This window comes from Tribolium castaneum, chromosome 3 (genome assembly GCF_031307605.1).
Source record: "Tribolium castaneum strain GA2 chromosome 3, icTriCast1.1, whole genome shotgun sequence".
NCBI classification, from domain to species: Eukaryota; Metazoa; Arthropoda; class Insecta; order Coleoptera; family Tenebrionidae; genus Tribolium; species Tribolium castaneum.
Genome location: NC_087396.1, coordinates 21,518,599 through 21,539,960, shown reverse-complemented (window position 1 = coordinate 21,539,960; position 21,362 = coordinate 21,518,599). Strand labels below are relative to the sequence as shown.

At 42.8% G+C, this 21,362-nt stretch overlaps 8 protein-coding genes across 10 annotated transcripts; 3 read left to right on the top strand and 5 right to left on the bottom strand.

Moving 5' to 3' along the window:
• Positions 1 to 311: 311 nt before the first annotated feature.
• Positions 312 to 1,928, bottom strand: Desi (Desiccate). Its single transcript, XM_015981513.2, has 5 exons — positions 1,305 to 1,928; positions 1,166 to 1,246; positions 827 to 1,119; positions 592 to 778; positions 312 to 541 (listed from the first exon to the last, which is right to left on the bottom strand). The coding sequence occupies exons 2-5, from the start codon at positions 1,237 to 1,239 to the stop codon at positions 382 to 384; spliced, it is 714 nt and encodes a 237-aa protein (XP_015836999.1). The 5' UTR covers positions 1,240 to 1,246; positions 1,305 to 1,928; the 3' UTR covers positions 312 to 381.
• A 55-nt stretch (positions 1,929 to 1,983) lies between these two features.
• Positions 1,984 to 7,398, top strand: LOC103313580 (uncharacterized protein). The gene is made up of 3 exons (XM_008197185.3): positions 1,984 to 2,340; positions 2,388 to 2,568; positions 7,016 to 7,398. Exons 1-3 carry the CDS (start codon positions 2,191 to 2,193, stop codon positions 7,360 to 7,362), a joined length of 678 nt encoding a protein of 225 aa, XP_008195407.1. The 5' UTR covers positions 1,984 to 2,190; the 3' UTR covers positions 7,363 to 7,398.
• Positions 2,568 to 7,022, bottom strand: LOC659255 (uncharacterized). The gene is made up of 3 exons (XM_965580.4): positions 6,777 to 7,022; positions 6,318 to 6,729; positions 2,568 to 5,980 (listed from the first exon to the last, which is right to left on the bottom strand). Exons 1-3 carry the CDS (start codon positions 6,931 to 6,933, stop codon positions 2,626 to 2,628), a joined length of 3,924 nt encoding a protein of 1,307 aa, XP_970673.1. The 5' UTR covers positions 6,934 to 7,022; the 3' UTR covers positions 2,568 to 2,625.
• Positions 7,399 to 7,648: 250 nt separating the features above from the next.
• Positions 7,649 to 10,560, bottom strand: LOC659399 (uncharacterized protein). 2 transcript variants are annotated; one of them, XM_965709.5, is made up of 9 exons: positions 10,251 to 10,560; positions 9,390 to 10,078; positions 9,209 to 9,326; positions 9,049 to 9,157; positions 8,873 to 8,998; positions 8,220 to 8,537; positions 7,983 to 8,171; positions 7,817 to 7,930; positions 7,649 to 7,763 (listed from the first exon to the last, which is right to left on the bottom strand). In XM_965709.5, the coding sequence occupies exons 2-9, from the start codon at positions 9,460 to 9,462 to the stop codon at positions 7,710 to 7,712; spliced, it is 1,101 nt and encodes a 366-aa protein (XP_970802.1). In that variant the 5' UTR covers positions 9,463 to 10,078; positions 10,251 to 10,560; the 3' UTR covers positions 7,649 to 7,709. The 2 variants fall into 2 exon arrangements, with proteins under 2 accessions (XP_970802.1, XP_008195408.1); XM_008197186.3 differs by having other exon boundaries at positions 9,209 to 9,352; positions 10,251 to 10,559.
• A 653-nt stretch (positions 10,561 to 11,213) lies between these two features.
• TTLL5 (Tubulin tyrosine ligase-like 5) lies at positions 11,214 to 17,012 on the bottom strand. Of its 2 annotated transcripts, XM_008197188.3 has the most exons (13): positions 16,872 to 17,012; positions 16,610 to 16,743; positions 16,441 to 16,560; positions 14,884 to 15,410; positions 14,555 to 14,831; positions 13,466 to 13,665; positions 13,183 to 13,418; positions 12,919 to 13,132; positions 12,581 to 12,781; positions 12,372 to 12,522; positions 12,172 to 12,322; positions 11,960 to 12,126; positions 11,214 to 11,909 (listed from the first exon to the last, which is right to left on the bottom strand). In XM_008197188.3, the coding sequence occupies exons 2-13, from the start codon at positions 16,714 to 16,716 to the stop codon at positions 11,726 to 11,728; spliced, it is 2,535 nt and encodes an 844-aa protein (XP_008195410.1). In that variant the 5' UTR covers positions 16,717 to 16,743; positions 16,872 to 17,012; the 3' UTR covers positions 11,214 to 11,725. The 2 variants fall into 2 exon arrangements, with proteins under 2 accessions (XP_008195410.1, XP_008195411.1); XM_008197189.3 differs by lacking the exon at positions 16,441 to 16,560.
• Positions 17,013 to 17,176: 164 nt separating this feature from the next.
• LOC659596 (uncharacterized protein) lies at positions 17,177 to 17,607 on the top strand. Its single transcript, XM_965888.4, has 2 exons — positions 17,177 to 17,393; positions 17,445 to 17,607. Exons 1-2 carry the CDS (start codon positions 17,177 to 17,179, stop codon positions 17,567 to 17,569), a joined length of 342 nt encoding a protein of 113 aa, XP_970981.1. The 3' UTR covers positions 17,570 to 17,607.
• sav (salvador) lies at positions 17,408 to 19,235 on the bottom strand. The gene is made up of 6 exons (XM_965946.5): positions 19,100 to 19,235; positions 18,728 to 19,047; positions 18,435 to 18,675; positions 18,110 to 18,290; positions 17,880 to 18,061; positions 17,408 to 17,811 (listed from the first exon to the last, which is right to left on the bottom strand). The coding sequence occupies exons 1-6, from the start codon at positions 19,188 to 19,190 to the stop codon at positions 17,612 to 17,614; spliced, it is 1,215 nt and encodes a 404-aa protein (XP_971039.1). The 5' UTR covers positions 19,191 to 19,235; the 3' UTR covers positions 17,408 to 17,611.
• On the top strand, positions 19,197 to 21,171 carry LOC659732 (uncharacterized protein). Its single transcript, XM_015981393.2, has 3 exons — positions 19,197 to 19,336; positions 20,213 to 20,696; positions 20,805 to 21,171. Exons 1-3 carry the CDS (start codon positions 19,288 to 19,290, stop codon positions 21,145 to 21,147), a joined length of 876 nt encoding a protein of 291 aa, XP_015836879.2. The 5' UTR covers positions 19,197 to 19,287; the 3' UTR covers positions 21,148 to 21,171.
• Positions 21,172 to 21,362: the final 191 nt, after the last annotated feature.

The following is a 21,362-nucleotide window of genomic DNA, read 5'->3' as shown; positions in this document are numbered from 1 at the left end:
GAATTTTATTTAAATTTCAAAGTTTTCCTTTTTTTCTAAATTATATCCTACGCCTATTGTACGCACCCAAATATACAAGAGTCACTAGATACAAAAAAATAAAGCGCTGAATAACGGTTATTAACTTATAACTCCTAAAATATAGGGGGTGCTCTTTAAAAAAAAACATTACACAAGAACGAGGAATCGTAGAAAAGTTTAAACTTAGAAAAAATAAAGTTTATTAAAAGTTGAATAGCTTGAAAAAGTGAAAAAAATCACAGGCTGGGTTAATACTATTATGGATTTTTTGGACGAAAGTAAATAAGTCATTAAAAATAATGTTTTATTTGAACAGTACTAATCTACAAAAAATAAATACATAACTACAGTTCGAGCATTTTAAGCTGGAAGCAAACTCGCAATCACCTTCATCACATTTTCCTTACTTATGGGACACTTTGCATACAAAGACGCACATTTTTCGATATCTCCTTCTTTGCCCATATCTACGGCTTGTTTGACCGCAGTACCGTCAAGCATATACGAAAACAGAGTGTTACTAAAACGAACAAAAATAAAAAATAAACCAAAAAAAAAATTAACACATACTTGGCCACAGCATAGATAAACTGATCTAAAGTATTCGCTTCCCCAGTCATCATGTTCCTCTGGGCCTCGTTAACATACGTACAAATCACCCTCTGCATACACGTACTACTGTCAATATTGTGCTGCTCTAGCGAATTATCAATTCGGGCCAAAACGTCCGTAATTGCCGACATATCGTTCTCCAAACCTTCAATAAATCAGTTATAACAATAATAACGATTTGGAATTAAATTACTTCGGTATCCGTGCCCGCCGGCGAAAACCGCCGCCAGTTTCGGGACGATCAGAACCGCCCCCAGGCCGATCAAGGCCCCCAAGGCTATGCCCCCAACGTCGATTTTCATCGGACTGAAAACATAGCCAACGCCGCTGTTGCTCCCGTACTGGACCCCGTTCCCGGTGCTTCCGTACGAACTAACCGGAATTCCAAACCGGAGGCGGTCCGAATTTTCGTCCTTTTTCTCCAGTTTGGAGGAATTTGCCGATAAATCAGACTCGTAGTAGCGATTTACTGAAGAGGGCTGGAAACTGAAAAAAATCGTTAAAAATTGTGGCGGATTAAATTAAGACGTACCCTTCATCCGGGTGGTATTTTTTAGGCGAGGCGAAAGCCGAGCCGAGGAGAAACAAGCACAATAGGGTGTTCATTGTCGCACTGGGTTTGAAGTGAAATGTCGTCGGGTTTTTATATATGATGTTTGTGACACACTCACTTGGACAGAGACAATGGACAATTGAGATTTCATCAAAGAGGCTTCACTTTCTTGACTTGTTTCAGTGGCTGGCTCAAGGGGGCTTACGTTTGGCGGTGTTACGTGATGATCAGTCTGATTTTCGGCCCCAATTTTTATAATTTCGTTACTTAAATCATTGAATAACAGCCATGCCAATACTTGTATTTTCTTAATAAAGATTAAATTTGTAAAATTTCTTTTCTACAGGAGCTGCAAATGTAATTGTGGCAATTATACAGCTCGTTGCACCTAAATTTTTCTCGGAAGACGAACCACTAATTCGTGCAAAATGTTTTCTAAAAGCAAATATAGTGACAATTTGTATTAAACATTGGAAAAATATTCAAAATCTGTAACCAAAAATCATGTATAAAAAGAAATAGTCTTTCTCTTGTGGAAAATTGTCTGAGAGATAAATTCCTCAAACGCTTCTTTTAATTATAAATTAGGAACAAAAAAAAATTAAAAAATATTACTCAAATAGTAAGTAAAAGCGGTTGATACATAAAATACAGCATCGGTTAATGTCCCACGACGAAAAACCTTCCAACTGTAGATGGACGTTTCACCCATTTTCTCGCATTATTCCAAGATGTGTTGTTTGTTCCAGTTTTTTTTCGCAAATTATCAAACCAAATGTTTATAATTTCACTCGACAAGCAATGCAAAACCTGCGCCGCTCTTAATAGTGCAAAAAATCACAATCAATCCCAAATGCAAACACTTTCTATTTACTCTATTGTGTTCATCCTCATTCATGCTCGGCTTCATTTTGCATAACTTGTGATTAAGCTTCAACGAAAGTCCCCAAACACCCAAAACGTATCATTAGTGCCACACTCGAGCTCCACTCAACACTGCTAAAATGCCCTCCATTACCCACTTACTCCTCGTTTCAATCCTAATTTCCGAAAATTTGTGCAACAACGTGACTGGCAAATACCACACAATGGAGACCCAATCAAAATCCTACAAACTGCTAACATTCAACACCGAGCAAAACGGCGACATTAGCGTAAGTCATCCACTCCCCAATTTTGCAAAATTCACAAACTTGATCAGATGGAACTGGCATTCAACGTCCCTTTCATCACAATCCCGGTCAAAAAGTCCGTCGACATGGCCAAGGGCGCCATCGCCAACTTGAACGTGGGGGCTGTGGTCCTCGCCGGCGCCATCGCCCTGGCCTTCAGTGTCGTGATCCCCGCGATCGCCCTCCTCATGTCGAAAAAAACACGCAACGGTAAGCCGAATTATTTATTCAAGACGCCACACACACACAATCAATTATGAAAAAAAATCACTTCTTCTTCTTCCCTTTCTTCCCCTTCTTGCCCTTCTTCTTCTTATCCTTCTTCCCCTTTTTCCCCTTCTTGCCGCTCTTCTCGGACTTCGCCTCAAAATCAGTCGCCAGGTACTGCGTATCGCAATGAACCACATTCCTCTTCCTCTTGAACCGTTCAGGATGTATGATCCCAGCTGGCGGGGTGAATTCAATCTCCAACTCACTGTCACTTGACGACTCTTCACCCACCTCCCCTTCGCCACAAAAACACGACTTGTACTCCTCCCCTTCTTTCTTATTCTTCACGATTTTGAACTGCATTGGGGTGCAGTCCATGTACGGACTCTCGTTCTCCACCAGAGTGTGTGGATCCTTGAGCGGGTTCATGGTAATCCAGTAGCAACCATCGTGCTTTTTAATGTGCAAAGTGGGCTTCGGCTGGATGTTGATCGAAGTCCCGGACTCGTACGCCCCTCCACCTTTCTTCCCCCTTCGAAAGTCCCTCAACTCCAGCATTTGCAACCCTTGGGCTTCCCGATGCTTGCGGATCCTCTCGGCCACAATCTTGGCAATTGCCCCCGGCCTCCAACCACGCCGCGGTTTCAAGTTAAGACACGGGGTGAAGATGTTCCACAGCCACCCCATCCGTGGGGGGACGTTATGGGCCGGGAGGACGCACTCCTTATGCCCGATATGAACCCCGGGGTACTTATCACCAATTGTGTACACGAAGCGCTTCCTCTTCTTCTTCTTCTTCTTCTTCCCCCCTGCGATTTCGGCGCCCTTTTTCCTACCACCACACGGGCAAACGTCACAAACCAACTTCCCCCCTTTCGATTTACACGTTCCGGGGGTACAGGGGGCCATATCGACACTAATCCGAGTATCGGATCGGTATTCAGTCGCCCCCTCCTCCAAGCCACCCCCTTCAAACTCGCCACCCCCACCGCCACTACATGGACATTCGGTGCAAACCAATTGGCCGCCTTGTGACTGACACGTCTCCCGGGTACAAGGGGCGTTGTCAATCTCCACACGTGTCTCACTCGTGTATTCAACTCCTTCGTTCAGTTCCTTGCTTTTTTCGTCGGTTTTTTTGTACTGACATGACGGGTTAGCACAAACGTCACCGTCTTTTTTCTCCTCCATCATGGTGCATGGTTGTGGTGGCGGCGGGGGGCATGGTTTTGGACACTCCACCGCACCCATGCACATTTGGAGGAGGTCCTGGAGGCCCGTCCCTCCGTAGGGACAAGTGCCTTCAGGACATATCGTAATGGGGAAAAACGGGAGGAGGGATTGTAAAATACTTAAGTTAAACGGACAAGGCGGGGGTCCGGGACACACCCCTTCCTCCTCGGGGGGGTAACAAGGGGGCGGTTTGGTGTAGCAGGTTTTGGGGGCGTAGGGACACTCGTTATTGCCGCAAAAATCGTCATTTTGCTTCGTTTTGTCGCACTCCATATCGGGGGATTTTTCCATGTAGGGACACTCGGGATTAGCACAGGAATCATCGGGAGGGTGACAAGGAGAGGGCGTTTTCTTCACATAAGGACACTCGGGATTGGCACAGGAATCGTTGGGAGGGTAACAAGGAGAAGGCTTTTGCTTGACGTAGGGACACTTGGGATTGGCACAGGGATCGTCCGGGATGTAACACGGAGACGGTTTCTTTTTTGCCTTGTTATTATCATAAGGACATTCAGGTCCACCGTAACAAACACGCAACAAATCGCCATTCCCGGTCACCATAGCATAGTAGGCTAGGAGGTTTTGGAGACAGGGATTAACAGGGGGACATGACGGTGGCGGGGGGCTACAAGATGGCGGCGGTTCCTTTTTCCCTCTGTAGGGACACTCGGGATTATCGCACAAACTGTTCTCCTTTTTGGGGGCGAAGGGACACTCGGGATTGTCACACACACTCTCAGTTTCGCTTTTTTCGGCGTAGGGACACTCCTTACTGGCGAAAGGACACGTCGGTGAATCACACGGAGGTGGCGGTGAAAAGGGACAATTGAAATTCCCGCACGGTCCTTTGGCCAAAACGGCATTCAAACACTTGATTTCCTTGGGGAGATAGGGACAGTCGGGATTTTTGCACCGACCTTTGGGGAGTGGGTCCGGGCAATCCCAGTGGATGGGGGGCAGGTCTGGTTGGACGGGATATGGGCATTTGGGATGTCCGCACTTGCCCGAGGGGGCTGCTGGGAGATATTGCAACTCCATTTCGGCGTCTTCGTCCTGCAGCCCCCTTTTGTACTTGGCGTAGGCGCATTTAGTGGAGCCACAGGCGCCTTTAACCTTGAATTTCTCCTTGGCTGGTTGTTTAGTGACAGTAGGAGGCGTCGGTTCCGCCATATTGAAATAATCGTCAACCGAGTAGACATCTTGGTCGTGTTGACAACGCTGTTTGCAACTTTCTTTAGTGACATTGGGGGCAAAAGGGCACGTGACTTGGCCACAAGGGCCCAAAGCTTTCTTATACTGTCGTAAGACTTCGTCAAATTGATCCATGACTTCCTTACATTCGTGAAAAGGGCTCTTGACATCGTCATAATCAAGCATTCCGCCACCCTTCAAACGTAAAGGGCTGTCACAGACCCCGCCCCCTGTCAAACGTAAAGGAGAATCGAAATTTTGGCAATAACACAAACTGTGGTCCTGTTTGTGACAACCACACGGTTTATCTTTTTTGGATTTTTTGGGCTTCCAGCACGATTCCCGCCAATCGGGCTTGTCCTCCTTCGGAATGAAGGGTTGCGATGGGCGTTTAGGGCGCGAGAACAACCCATAAGGGCCGTACTCGTCGAAAACACCATACGTTTGACTTATACCATAAGTTGTGGGTAATGACGGTTCGCCGTAAACCGCCCCAAGGCCTTTAGTGTTGGCCAATGGGCCGATACCAAACTGTTTAAATTTTTTGGCGGCAGGACAATCTTTATTTTTGCACAACATTCGATTGATTTTCTCCACAGTTAAGCTTTCTGCATCATCACCTTGTTCTTCCAAGTCCAGTTTAATTTCGTTAAGACTTGAATCGCCCGGTTTGTCAAATTCGAAAATAAAACCGTGGGAACCCCCGCGGATTCTTAAATCGATATATTTGTTTTCTTCCGGTTTTTCCATCAAGGAGACTATGTCGAACGTGAGGGCTGAGGTGTTTTTGCCGGTGAAAACGTTCGAGATAGCGACGTTAAATTCCTCAGGGAGGCTGCTGTATTTGGGGTCGAGGGTTGACTTGAAGAGGGCCATCCACGAAAGGGGCTCCTCTTCGTGCGAGGAGGGGCTTTTCGAGGCGTCGTTACTCCGCTGGTCCGAAAATAAACATGTGAGAGGGAGGACCTCGTCAGAATGTCCATTCATCCTAAAAAAAATTATCAATTTTTTTATAAACAGGCGTCAGGTTGGCACTGCCGGAAAACAGCCATTACGTGAATAATGCAATGAAGTTTTATTATTTTTTTTATGTTTCTATTAAAAATTTAGTCGTCAATTTTTTTCAGTCAACTATAGGTATTTGTATACCAAGAGAGAAAAGACATGGTAATCAATTTCCTCCCGAGTTATACATGTAATTTTTTCGACGGCATTTTTAAAAAATATCGTCCATCTTCCAAATTTTCCATGAGGAAGTACGTTATTTCCTCCCTTGGGAGGTAAATACTCTCATGGGATATTTGAAGGGGGCGTAAAAACTGTACTTTTGGCACTGGAAGGTGGTTTGCCCTCTCGCCCCCCTAATCAGAAACTTCCTTTTGGCGTCTTGTTCGCTGCTCAAGAGCTGGTAACTCGTCTGGATGTTGTTCCCAAACGCTGACAGTTTAACACTAGCCTTGATGTCGCCCATAATCCGGTCGGACTCCTTCTCTTTCAGCAAAAACTGGTCTTGCATTGAAGCCGGGCCGCTGACGCCAAAAGTCTCCTTCGATTTTTTGACCAGCGTGAAAAAATCCCTCGTCCAGTAAATAGGCGCACTCCCAATGGGCTTATTCTTGATGTAGACCACGATCTCGAAAGGATTTGCGTTGATTTTGCTGAGAAACTCCTCAGGGGTGCAGGCAAACAGCGTGGACCTGCCACAGTTCATCTGCATTTCCTTCTGGCTCTCGCTGGCTGAAACACAATTTGGGGTTTTTTGTTTTTTGCGCGCCTAATTTTACAGTCGGGGAAGGCCTGAAGCGTGAAGACGTCCATCTTGATGTCCTTCCCCACGCCCCCGGAGATCGTCACGTCGGGGGCCTGGGGGTACGAGGGGAGGTTGGAGGAGAAAGTGACCGTATCCACAAACAGTTCCAACAAAAATAGATAATTTTCCATATTGAATTTACACGGACAAAATTTACAAATTTTACACAAAATTTGACGTTTATACTGACATTGCCAACTCGATCGGTTTTAGATGATGGGCTACAATGGTGGGGCTATTTGAGGCTACTTGACCAAAGTTTGAGCGAAAATGGGATTGACTCGACTTCCTGTCTACAGAGATTTGTTTGTTGGGCGGTTAAAAGTTCGGCTCAGAGTGTGAAAATGGGGCAAAGTTCGAGCAGTGATAAGATTATTGATGGGTTGGCGTCCAGCCAATGGGTGCTGGACTTGGTCCAAGGGTCCGTGGTCCATGATGCCGTCACGAATGGGTTAGGGGGGAAAAACTGTGCCCAGGAGTATGGGCAGTGTCAGATCAGCCAAAGGTCCATCCGGAAATTGACCAAGTTTGTGCACACCATCAACAATAAGAAGAAATGACGATTTTTTGCTAAATAAATGTTGGTTTTCGGATTTTTTGTATTTTAGTTCCGAAATTTTATCCTAATTCGAAAAAAACAAGTTACAATTTTTTAATGAAAACCCATTTAAAATGACTGTAAAAACCTAAAATAATTAAAATTTTGTGGTTATTATGGATAGTTTCGAAAGAAGATTCTTAGAAATCCGAAAAAACACTGTTAAGTTTGGAATATGGGCTGTGATATGGGACTTTGGGATTTTATTTCATGGTTATTAGGTTGGCAACAAAAATAAAACGCAGAAGTAATTTTATTTTTTATTAAAAAAAGCTTAGCTCACAAAATCACAACAAATAAATTATCTCATCAGTAAATATTATTATTATTCGTCAACTCGCCTCGAATATTCTCCTTCATCAACTGAAACAACCAATCAAACAATCACAGTGTTGTCAACTTTGTATAAAAATTACCAAAACTCGTTGCTCGTACGTCAGTCCGGGGATTCCCAACACGTAGCACAATTTCGTGAGAGCGGCTTCAGCTGTCATGTCATGACCCGAAATAACGCCGATTTTTTCAAGCGCCTGAAAATTTTACCCTCAACTTTTCTTATTTTTTTGATTAAAATTAAATAACCTTTCCGGTCTCATAAGTCGCCGAAACGGTGCCTTGCGGACACTGCGTGATATTCACAATCACAGTTTCCCTCCTCACTGCTTCCTCAATCACTTGAAGCAATTCGGTCCGATTTGAGGGAATATTCCCGACCCCATAACTTTGCAAAACCAACCCTTCAACTGACGGACATTGCAAAATTGCCCTAAACTAGAATTTGGTTGACAAAAAAAAATTTAACAGTTTCTTGAACCTTACCATGCATGGAGTAATAGTGGGGAAAAAGCTCAACAAACCCACATTTGAGTTTAATTTCGTGTGGACTTGGAAGGGGCTTGTGGGCTGCAAAATGAAGTGTTTGTTCACTTTTATGTCAATTCCGACCTCGGCCAAAGGCTGGTAATTAGGTGAGTCGAAAGCGTTCAAGTGTATTGAGCTGATTTTGGCCGTTCGGTTGCCTCGCAGTAATTTATTGGCGAAAAAAATGCAAACTTCGGGGATTTTGTAACAGCCGGCGAGGATTAGCGACGATAGGATGTTGTCTTTCGCGTCACTTCGCGTCTCAAAGATAGGAATCTAGAAAAAAAACGGGTAAAAAAATTGGCCGGGGCGGGGATCGAACCCGGGACCTGGTGTTTCAGGCAGTGAGTAACTATTTTTCGGTGTTTTTTTTTTTTAGGAAAACTAGTTATTTATTATGCAAAACAGCTACAAGACGATAAGATTTGTTTCTATTATTCAATAATAAGAGAAACGCAAATTTTAAATATTTTATATTTTTTTTCTTAAATTTCAGAAAATCGTTTCGTCTCCTAACTTATAGTTCTCCGCACACTAGACGAAAAATTTCATAAATCTCCCTTGTCATTCATACAATTGGAAAAAACTGTTTATAATTTTTAGTGACTCACTTGAGATCCGGTCAAAATGACAGGCTTTTGGAGCCCTTCCAACATAAATGATAAAGCAGACGATGTGTACGCGAGCGTGTCAGTTCCATGAAGTATCACAAAACCGTCGAATTTATCGTAATTTTTCTAAAAAAAATTCAATAAATAAATCAAATTTTTTTTACTCTAATTTATACCCCAATATCGTTGGCAATTCGGATCCAGTCCTTTGAGCACATATTACTCGAATCCAGCAACGGATTGTACTCCTTTAACTCATAAAGAACGACTTCGTTTCCAATTTCGCTGAAAACGAACTGTGTTTTTCCCCAAATTGATTACCCCGCCGAAACTTACGGCAAAACCAGTTGGTTGTAGCCCAACTCTCCGATGAACTTTTTGGCCAAGACCTGGTCATGCATTTGTGAATGAAACTTCAATTTTTGTAAAAGCTTATTCGGCGACGGAGCGTAAACTAAAAATAGCCAAAACCGGAAATATCTAGCCACATTGTTGACTTTGATAAAATTTTCATTACCATTATTCTCGTTGCGCTCCATTCCAATGGTTCCTCCGACATAAATCACCAAAACTCTTCTAATCGGGGTCATTTCGAGACACTTTGACCGATTACTTTGAATAATTAATTGCGTGAGAAATGCGGAACAAAATAACGAATGGCTAGGTAATTAATAATTCACATTTAAATAAATTACGGGCACTTGGAGCAGTTGCGTCACTAAATTAGCACTTGACACGCGGGACGCCTCTTATCGAGTGATTATTTCATTCAAATCATCCCAATTTAAGTGATAGACTGTTCTTGCAGAGGCTGCGTTTGTGCTTATATCGATTGTTTGGGGCCAGGTAATTGTGCGACACAATGATGCAACATTATCGCACATTCAAACAACGAAGAAAAAACAATTATTTATTAAACATCGATCGTTAATTCTGGTCATTTATTTACACACACACATAAGCTAGATTATCCGTCGTGGAAACACTGATTGAGGACGTCTAGGACCTGTTGCACGGATTTGGCCGTCGTTTCGCGCGAAAAGTTAGACAAGTGTTCGCAATTTATCCTCCGACTGCAATTCGCATTGTCCTGGAATGTGTTTTTCAAGTTCTGGTCCAACATTGTCAGCTTTTTCGACACCTCGATCAGCTCGTATCTCAATTTCTGTAGAGTTTTTTCGGTCGCGAAGCGGCCGAGGAAAAACCCTGAAAGCATTGCATCACAAGTCAAACAAACAGTTAATTATCGCGAGTTTTATCGAACGACTTAATAAATTATTTCGATTGGCAAGGGATTTGTTTTCACGCGATTCCGAGGCGCGGAATAACAAACAACTTGACGCATTGTGAAATAAACTCAATTTTTTTAAATGTTTACCTCCGACCACGGCGAAGAAGGCCACCGTGAGGATGAAGCTGCAGCAGAGCCTCTTGGTGACGTACTCGGAGGTGACGTTGGAGCTGCGGCTCGTCTCCACGCTCAGAATTCGCTGCATTTTCACCACTTTTTTGGCCCCATTTGCGCGCGATATCGATTGTGTGCGTGTCGGGGTGGTAATGAAACGTTGGGCGCGAGTTGTTTTCGCCGGGATGGTTATTTTTATTTTCACCAATTTTCACACGTGTGTGGGGGAAATCGGGGAAAATATAGCTGACGTGCGAGGTAATTCATTCGAAAACAGCGTCAGTGTCATCGCACGCATTCCGTATTTATTTAAAGCGGTTTACAACCCGACACTTTCCAAGAAAAATTCATAATTTTTCGAAAAAGTGCGGTGTACGTTGGGTTGCATACCCACTGCCATTTGACCCTGTTTGGCAATTGAATTGGGTAATTTGGCTGGATTATTCCAATTGCAGTGGTTTGATAACAATTATTTAGTAATTGTCAACAAGATTAATAATTAAAATAAAGTTATATATTTGAGATTGGATTGTGATCGTTATTTAAATAATTATCAATACGTTCACTTCCTGCTATAATTTGAGCGTACAAACTAGACGTATTGAAAATGAGTTTAATTTATGTAATTCCAAAATATTTATAAATCCAAAATAACAAAGCAAAAGGAATAAAAACTTAATAAAAAAATTAAAAATTAATATAAAAATAAAAATTTTGAACTTTTTTTAAGTATAATTTACGATAAAATTTTTGCATTGTTTGTCTTACTATTGAAAATTTAGTGCTCTATCTGCTTGTATTTTTCTGTTTGCCTTGTGCTAACCGTTATCCTAGAATAACTATTTTTTTAAACTCATTGCAACTTGCGCTCTCTGCCGACGTTAACGGAACTATCAAGGACGGGAAGGTTTTATTTGTAGGTAAAAAAATACGACGGTAATTTCAGAGTTTTATTAAGCGAAACAACGACCAACCACAACAACATTGCTTGTGCTCAAAGTGTAAAACTAGTAGTGTACAAAATCTGTTCCTACCTAACGTCCAGTCACTAGAAAAAAAACCAACAAAGTTTAGGCAAAAATTTGAGCAAGACCTAAGTACTCTTAAATGTAGAAAAACCGTCAAACAGCAGTGTAACAAGTATCGAAAATAGCTCAAGCACTTCCATTCATATCACAATACGAGTGTAAAAATTCCTAGTCACTACACGTGATTTTACGTATGAAAAATATTTATTTGGCAGCAGCTTAGTTGTAAGCAAAGTACATTCATTATCACTGGTTTCGTTGAAAAATTGTACTCAATCAAAAAAAAATGGCTTGGAATGAACTTTGGTAATAATAGAAAAATAAACATTCAAACGAACCAAAACCCTTAAAAACTAGAATAAATCAACAAGTCTCAACCAAGAGTATTATTCCGACAAATTACGAACAAGTGCAAAACAATCAAGACAAGGACGCCACCTTGACGCCCTTGCCCTTCGTCGTTGTCTTGTACGGGGGCTTCAGGCCGCACGACTTGGGCACGTTGGGGATGCACTTCAGCACCCCCTGGAACCCCGTCCTGCCCCCGTGCGTTGGCACTGTCTGCGTCGTCTGGTGCACCAAAATCTCCTCCAGATCGCACTCCCTGCAAAGGTTTGCGACTCAGCTGCGGTTGGCCAAGCCAACAATCCCTACCTTGCATTTTCCAAAAACTCGGCATACAGTTTGGCCGGAATCTGGCTCGGCTTTTCCGTCTTATCAACAAACAGCTCCGTCTCCCGATTGTACAAGTACAGGAAATCGTTCAATTGTTTCGCAACCACGGCCGCCCTATCCTTGTAATCCAGGCTCTGGCTGGGCGTCTGCAAACACCACTACCAACCTGACACACCAAAATTACCACAAACCTTGACTTGGTAAGGCGTCCGCAGATAACTTGACGCCTTCTGCAAAAACTTCAACACGATTTCCATGTGGTCCTCCTGGTCCGGCCCTGAGGAAATCCGGCGTAACACACACACTAAGTAATGACTGAAAGTCTTCCGAGTCTCGCTTTGCCTAAAAATGCCCAAAAAATAACAAAAATAAAAAATTACTCCCAAATTACGTCATTTTTTTGCCATTTCTCAACATGTCAACGATTTGCTTGCGCAACTCAATCGAACGCCCCTCTTTTAGTTGTTTTTGGGGGGCAAGTGATTGTCGATGTCCTTGGCTCAACTGACGCTCGTATCGGTCTTGACGCGCCAATGACGAGCCTTCAAATAACACAAATTCAAATATTTAGCACCCGAGCCGAAGCCGAGTGTTTCACACCTGTGTGGCTGTCCAATGAGAGGTCGCGTTTCCGGTCCAACGAACTATACCTCAGACTTGACCTATCCGTCAGTTTTGTATTGACAGGTGCATCGGGAAACAAATGTGTGTAAAGTAACAAGTTGTAATTGTGGGCACCGGATAGGTTATAACTCGTGTAGGAGTTGTTATTGCCAGAGATCGGGATACCGGTGGCCGGATCTACAATATCAAAGTCACGTGACTGCAATTAACCAATTAGCTGATTTAGCTGTGACACGATCGTTTCGTGAAACTATTAAACTGACAAAACTCACTTCACGCGATTTAATCACGCAAGGAAATTAATTAAACTTCACCTAAATACTGCGAATATTTCGCCCAACTGTCAAGGGCCGGGAAAATCCTGACAAAGCCGCCTCGGCGTTCAAACTGACTTTTGGCCAATTTAATCGCTCGTGTTTCTTCGGGTGTTAGCGTTAAAGCACTCGACGATAGCCGATCGCCGTGGATCGAAGAATTTTTCCTCGGTAAAGTACTGCTCAAGCCATCGGCCGAATGAACCCTCCGGCACTAAAAAACAAACCGAAAATCCCCAAAACTGTGAATCCCAGAAACCATACATGTCCAAGCTTGACTCGACTACTTGATTTAATACTGGCCGATGTGAGACTGTTGGTTGTGGGCCGTAGAATCGGGTCAACTGCGGGGATTCCCACAAGTGTTAAAAGATCAGACAACATGGCCGATTTCAATCGCACGTCTAGCGGGCTGTCGCAGCCCAAAGAAGGCGATAGATTCACTTCCAAAAGCCACGGCTTTAAGTTGGCATCAATCAAAATATCAAATCCGTACAGTTCTACAAACACGTGATTAATTTTTTGTGGATTATTTTTTAAAACCAACCGAAACAGTTGTTCGGATTCGGGACGAACATTTTGCAGGCCGAAATGATCGAGTTGGCCGATGCCAGGATGGCCTTAATGACCAAATCCTCGACCTGTGACATTAAAACCGCCGTGTTTTTCCCCTCGGCTTTCAAATGTCGCAAAAGGGCACTCAGTGTCCACTTATGACCCACGTTTTCGGCGCTCGGGTCGTCCGATCTACCGAATTTTTACTTGCATTATTATGACTAATGAGAATTCTGAGTGGTTCGTGTTTTGGATTAAATAAAGTCGGGCACGAATCCGTGACACTACTCCAATGAGTCACGATTTGTTTGTAATTCGAGTCAAGAAAACTACTCAGGGGTGCTTCCAGTTTGAGGAGCGATAAAGATTTATTTCGTCGGGAGAAAATGGGGACAATTTGTCGCGTGCTTGTAACGCGAAAGCTCGATATTTCATGTGGGAATGGCTGCAAGTGGTGTTTTATTGATATTACATATTTCGCTTTTTGCAATTCATCGGTCGAAATTATGGTGTTATGAAAGGTGACCTCAAATGTTGGACGAGATGTAATTAGCAATTAGTGGCGTGCCTAATATGAATAAAAAATTATAGCTGCGAACTGCAATCAATACGAGCAAACAGGCGTGCTTCAAATTTTCGTCTATCATTATCAAAAATTAGTCAAAAACAATCACATCTAACATGTAAAAACACATTTATTTCTTGAAAATTCCTTCAAAACATTACGTGACATTACCCAGAGAAGTTATTTTCGAATTTTTCGATTTAAATAATTTCTCATTGGCCAGACAGTGGCCCGAATTGAATCAAAACTGGTGCTTTTTGAAGTTTAAACATGTTATTTAGATTAGGTCAAATGATTAAAAAAATACTTGTTTTTAAATTGAGAAATTAAAAATCATTATTTCGTAATTACTTTTTTCGTGCTCATAAATTACGTGTGGCAAACAAAAACATCTGTTTCGCAGCTTGAAAATATTTACTTCAGACTAATTTGTTAAAAAACCGCCAGCGAACCTCAAACAATTGCCAACGAAATGACTAATCCAAAACACGTTATTTCGACGCATTATATACTTACTTGACATAATCACTATGATACTTATTTATGCTATAATTACACAGATGCATACAGGGATTCCACAGCTGTTTATGACTAGAATCGTACTTGACGGTAGCAAATCTGACTAAACCTTCTTCGTAAATATAAACAAGCAAAGGATCAAACGACGTAACAGCGACGTATAATCGCAAATCACATTTGTGACCAGCGACAAGCAACGGTCGCGATATATACTTGGCCACAACGACCGGCTCTTCCAGAGGCACTTGATTTGGTGTTTCGACAATAAAAATACCTAAAATCTCGATTGATTCGCAAAAAATCGCCAAAAATCTTTACTTTCCCACCTCGCCCCCGACTCGACGCCACTGGCTTGACTATCCAGGGCCCCTTGATGCGATGATGCGTCGAGCACAACTCCCCAAATTCGGTCGGCATTACAAAAGTTTGCGGAATAAAATCGAAATGTTTGTAGCCTTTGCAGTGCTGCATCCGCTCGATATTTTTATACAATCTGTCTTTCCTGGTCAATTCGTAAGAGCGTGGAAAATGATTGACCCGCTGATGGGGGGCTAACGATCGCAAAGCGCCCGGTTTCGGGTGCGAACCCGTCCATAAAAGATTAAAATCGGACGAGTTCGGTGCAACTTCAACGATTCCATGACATTCCAATAACTTTGAAAGGAGTTTCGTTTCGGCTTGAAGTACTTTGTACGTGATGTGAAGTTTGTGGCCTGGTTTTTCTTGAATTGATTTTTGAGTACAGTTTGCCAGAGCTGAACTTTTAAAAACTAGAGTTGCGTGACGATTGCCGAGGGTGCCACCGAGGAGCCACGTGTCGGGGGGCACTGTCGGTTCTTGGGTTATCACTTTGCTGGCGAGCGACGAAAAAATTTAATCGAAAAAAATTGCGACAAAAGAAACAAATTTGTTCAGGAGTTAAAAGTCAATTATTATTATGCAGTTTTAAAAATAGAAAAACTTTATAAATGAGGGTTTTTGGTTGTAAAATCGCGTGAGAATTAGGGTTGCGTTTGAGTTAAGTTATTCCAAAAGTAGTTTCCGAGCTATATTTTGTCGATTCGTGGTGGTTTCCGGGCAAAATCCGGCAGTTCAGGTAATCGGAGTAGCGAGAAATCAACAGTTTCTTCCGTCTAACTTTACATGATTTTTATTTTGTAGTACAATGTATAATTAAATAAAAGGGCATTTATTTGTTTAAATTTCTATAACCTTGAGAAATTCTAGCCAACCTGACCAGAGACGATTTAACAACTTTCAGAAAAAATTATAAATAAAATTTTACGTAAGAAAAATTCAATTATGCGTGTTGTATAATTCAAGAAAAAATGTACTGAGTACGGTCCTGACGCAGTGAAACCGAACTCGTAATCTACTAATCTCAGTGTAAATAATAACGTCATATCCGAGTGAATAAATCGTCAAAACATCTAATTGGCCCACAAAATTAATTAATTTCGAACAAAAACTATGAATATAGTAGGCGACGTTACGAACAGTTGCGTATCGAACCTTCGCCTACTATTTTTTCCCCAATTTATTGATTTTAAATCACAAAAAGTGATAATAAAGGATTCAATTTTCGTTGCTTAATAGCCGAGCGGAAAATTTCGCATTATTCTAGTCACGCCTATTTTTAAAATATTTCGAATGCGTGCGAATTAAAAAATGCGTTCGGTGAATGAGTCAGTGCATGATTTTGCATCCAAATATAGGCGCAATTTTATCGACAAATTGGGACAAAAACCGTTAGATTGCGCGAGGAGAGAAAGTTCCAGTTTTTGTCCCCTCGACCATAAATCTAGACCTAGAAAACAATAAATCGTGACTGTAATTGCACAACCTGAACAAATTTGATTTTTCCGGTTCTATGAGCTATGAACCTCTTTTCCGCCTCCGAAAGGGGGCTGTCGAACAGCATGCACTGGGACGAGGCATTGTCGAGGGAGTCTTCGGGGAAGTCTGGGGGGCGCCAGGAGAACACGATAGGTTTGGACGCGATACTGGGGACGCGTTAGGGCGTGAAAGGGCCGAAACGGCGGCAAAACTCACCGATTTAATTCAGCTTGGGGCAACTTTGACGCGAAATTGATCGACTCCGAACTGCTCACACTTGACGTTGATATCTCGTCGCCGTTGTCTCCGATACTTTTTTCCATCTTGGCCAATGTAATGGGTAACTGAAACTGGGGAAAACGACCTTCGCTCAAAAAACGGTCGATGCAAAAAGTGCACAATTAGGTTAGACTTTCGGCCAAATATGGGCATGATTTTTCAATGAAACTGGGCCGCAAACTCCACCCGTTCTACTCACATTTGGGTCCGTTGCGCCGAAATTACTTATTCATAGTATTTTAATTGACTGTGACACGAAAATTTCACTTCGAATTTTGATACTTTTTAAAGGGACGCCATTTTGTTTATTTTTTCAAATCGCGGCCGGTAAAGTAGGGCCCGAAACTGCCATCTAACCTCTAATTTTATGGCAAAAACCCGGGATTATCACTAGAACGAACCGCTGGAATCGCCCAAAAAAACACTAAACGCGTCAAGAGTTCGCCCCAAACCACTCCACGACGTGTTATTTCTCGCCGATTTTGCGTGTTACATAACCCCAAAATGTCGCTCTTCAACCCCCGTTGGTTGCGTAATTTTATCAGAAGACACACGAATCAGATCCCTGAGCAGCGGGCCCACGTGTGGAAACAGCGCCTTTCCATATTCTACATGTTAACCGCGTGGAACGCCTTCGGCTTCGTCCTTTACCAGGTGTACCAAGGCAATGCAGACTGGGCCCGCAAGTACAAATCGGAGGAAGAATTGTCCCTATCCCCAGGTAAAATGAGACACTTGTTAATAAAAATAAAGCGTTTATTCGTGTCTTTAGCACAACAATGGGCTCGAACTTTAGGCATTAAGGACGCAAAAGTGATACAAGTCTCAGGCCTGCAAGTCACTAACTATGACATCCATAACGAGTTTGATGAAGCGTCTGAAGCGATACAAGAATAAATAATCACATTTCTTAGTTAATAAAATACAAAAAGGAACATTTTATTGACCAGTCACAGCCCCATTTCTACTATTCCTAAACTTCTCCATTTCGACAAGCAATGCGGACCTGTAGGTCTCGTACCGCATCACAATGTTCTGCAGTTCCTGCTTATAAAGCCGCGTCAGCATGCCGTTGTAACAGTCCAGGTCTTGCAACCGGAACATGTCCCACTTTAATTTGTGGTCCAGATCCGGACTCGCTAAAATAAACACCAAAAAAATCGGTTACACTCACAATTAACACAGCAAAAATTAATTGTGGTTTTACCATTGAAATAGACGTTAAGCCAATGGGGAATCTCCTCTAACAAGTAGGGATTTGCCGGCACCAGGACGCTGTGAGGCTGATAATGTGTCGTTCTTGGGGGGTTGAAATACCGCACCTCGGGCTGATAATTATAGCAAGGCACTAGACAAGGGTGCTCGTATTGAGCTTGTTTCGTAATGTGACTACAATTAAATTATTTGGATTTGAGTCTAACTGGGGGAAAAACCCACTTGACGTAATAAATGCCGTAAATGGGGGAATGGACACATTGCCATCCTGTGGGAAGCCCCTCGCGCTCCAGGGGGTGCGACCAATGGGTGGTTTTGGTATTGTGGTCGATGTAGTACTTACGACCACGGAGGGTGTAGTCCACGGACCAGCCGGGCGGAAGCGGAAGCTCTTCAGACTGATCTAAAAACAAGCGCCTAACTATGCAAATAATTGATTGTTAAAAATCAAACAAATTTTTAAAAATAATCAAAGCAAGAACGTCTAAGTGCCGTAATAATGATTAATTGACACAACGAGCTAGGCAACCAGTTGTACACCCAATACCTGTACTGCTTTCATTGCGCCCCAGCGAGTGTCTCAAATGGTGGGCGAGCGATTCACCATAAGTCATCCCTTGCAGAGGATTAGAGTAGCGCTCGGCCCCCGTATTGCTATAAATGGGGGTCGTGTCTTGACTCTTATGGGCCCCATCAGTGTTCTGATAAATCGGCGAACTTCTGCTATTATAATTATTATCCTGCGTAGTGAGTGGATAAATTTGATCAATTTCGACGTAATTGGCGTTCTGGAAGCGACAAATTCAATTAAAAAACCCACTTCAAGGGGGCTTGAACCACCGAATTGTCACTGTATGACGAACTGATGTGTTGGTTCATGTAAATGTGTTGTGGGGCCACTGATGAGCTTGGCGTGTAAAGGGAATTGTTTTCGTTTGTGGACAGATTGGCAAACCTGGTGGCCAAATCCGGGACTGAGGAGCTGGGTGTGTACTTCCCCTGGTGCGCCCCCAGGCCAGAGCTGATGATGGTTTTTTGGTTCCCGAATTTCTGGACGGTGATGCTGCTCTGGTTGGCCCCCCGTGTGAGGCTGGCGGGGAGCGACTGACGGCCCTGGTTCGAGAGGCGTCTTTTTGGTTCGGTTGTCCAAACGTTAATGACTGCGAAAAATTTGATGTGAGGTTAGGTCCAACTTGTCAAAAAATCGCTCACTTGGCATTTCGGGCGGGGTGTCTTTTTTCACGTATTTGCCGACCACCCCTTCCTTGATCGTTTTCAAATCTTTGTTTTTGCGCGATAGCATGGTCAGCAGGTGTGCAAATTGCGGGCTATTTTCGGCTGAAAATTGAGGGCCAGTCGATGAGGGTTTGCGACGGCGGCTGGCGGAGGCGTCTCAAGCGATGGATGGGACGTTCAAGTTCGCCGATTTCATTGCAGGATGGTTCGGAGGTACTCTATGTCTTGTCATGGGGAAAAACACTTGTAAACACTGCATTTTGGTCACAACAGAAATTCCATTGTTTACAAATTCACATCACCAGATTAGGGGCATGCGCGATGGACGTTTTAGCGACATTCCAGCGTGTATTCATTGTTGTCTACGGTTAGGGGGCCACGCGTGGCTGGGGCCCTCTTTTAGGCTGGTTTTTGTAAATGACGATTACAAAACATGCAAACTTTGGTCATTATCTCGAAAACTAGCAGTGATAAATGAAAACTGATTACATATTTGGAATCCTTAGACAAATCAAATTCCGGTCAAGTCGTTGATTTTTCCGACTACGAAAAATTATCCTAACTATAAATTACATGTCATAATTTTTTTAAGCACAGACTAACTAGTGTAGGAAATAATTTTTCATTGCATCTGAGAAAATTTCGGAAATAAACATTCACCCTGTATACGGAAAAGGTAAAAATATGTTCTCTAACGAACGCTAGTTGAAGCTAACTAGGCTAACTTTTCACACAAAACCCCAAAAAATTATAATAAAATTTCGAAATGTTGGGTCGCTTCCAAGAGGTCGGGTATTTACCCGGCGCCTCCACCATTATGTCATGAAGAATTCGTTAACTGTGAATTTGTACCATTTCGGAACTGATTAAGTTCATGAAAATTGGTACAGGCACGTAATTTCAACTGCTTTTTAAGAAATCGGGCCTCAAAAATACGAGGGGGCTCTTAATTGAATTATATTTTTTTAAATATTACGTTTATTCTGAGATGGAAATTGCATTTAAACAACTACTGAAATGTTATAGAATCAACATTACAACTGTGCCACTGTGTGGGTCATTCTGGAAATAAAAAATCCCGAATTTCAGGCATCTGTGGGGTGGTGGTGGGCCACCCCCTCGACACGATCAAAGTGCGCCAACAGAACTTCGGCACGAAGCTGTTCGTTGCCATTTCGCGCACATTCCGGCACGAGGGAATCCCCGGCTTCTTCAAAGGAATGCTATGTCCTGTACTTACCATCGGCCCCTCGAACGCCATTCTTTTCGGCGTTTACGGCAACTTAATGAACGTCTTCAACGAAAACTACGTACCTCGCCAAGTCTCGCACACCGACTTCGATGCCCTAAGACACGTTTTCATCGCCGGGACAATTGGGGGCTTCTTTCAATCGCTTTTCGTGTGTCCGGCTGAACTGGTCAAGACGCTGATGCAAATCAAGACGGAGGGCAAAGGCTCATGGAGACGCCACTCGGAGGTGGTTTACACGGGATCGATTGACGCGTTTTTCGGGATTGTGCGGGATCGGGGGTTCAGAGGGCTCTTCAGGGGCTTCGCCCCCATGGCTATCAGGTATATTTCACGTTTTGCGTCCGTAATTTCAAATTTTTTGACATTTGACATTTCACATGACAACGTAAATTATTCGTCATAAAAACACAAAAATTGTATTGATTACAGGGATGTGCCCACTAGCGGTTTGTACACGGTGACCTATGAGGCTTTAAATTCGTATTTTGAGCAGTGCCATGTGCCCCTTATGCTCAAGCAGACCATAGCTGGGGGCACTGCAGGGGTGGCTTCCTGGATTTTGGTGATTCCCTTTGATGTGGTGAAGTCCCGAATCCAGGCCGATAGTTACAATCACCCTCAATATAAAGGAATGATCGACTGTTTTTACAAATCGTATCAAAGGGACGGTTTAGGGATTTTTTTTAAAGGCGCCCCTGCGATAGTCATGAGGACTTTCCCTGTAAATGCGGCGCTATTTGTGGGCTATGAGGCTGTGCTAAGACATCTGTAATAAAAATAAATCACACGTGACTTACCTTGATTTTTATTTCTGGTTTTTGCATCAGTAATAGACAATTTAAAAAAAATATAAATTGTTGAAATTTGGCCAATATCTCAAAAAAAATTATGATAAGTAAAAACCCGCGGTAAAAACTAATTCCAACAACGATTTGACGAATTTTAAAAAAGAAAGCTCTGAAAGTGAGTAAACTGATTGTATCTTCA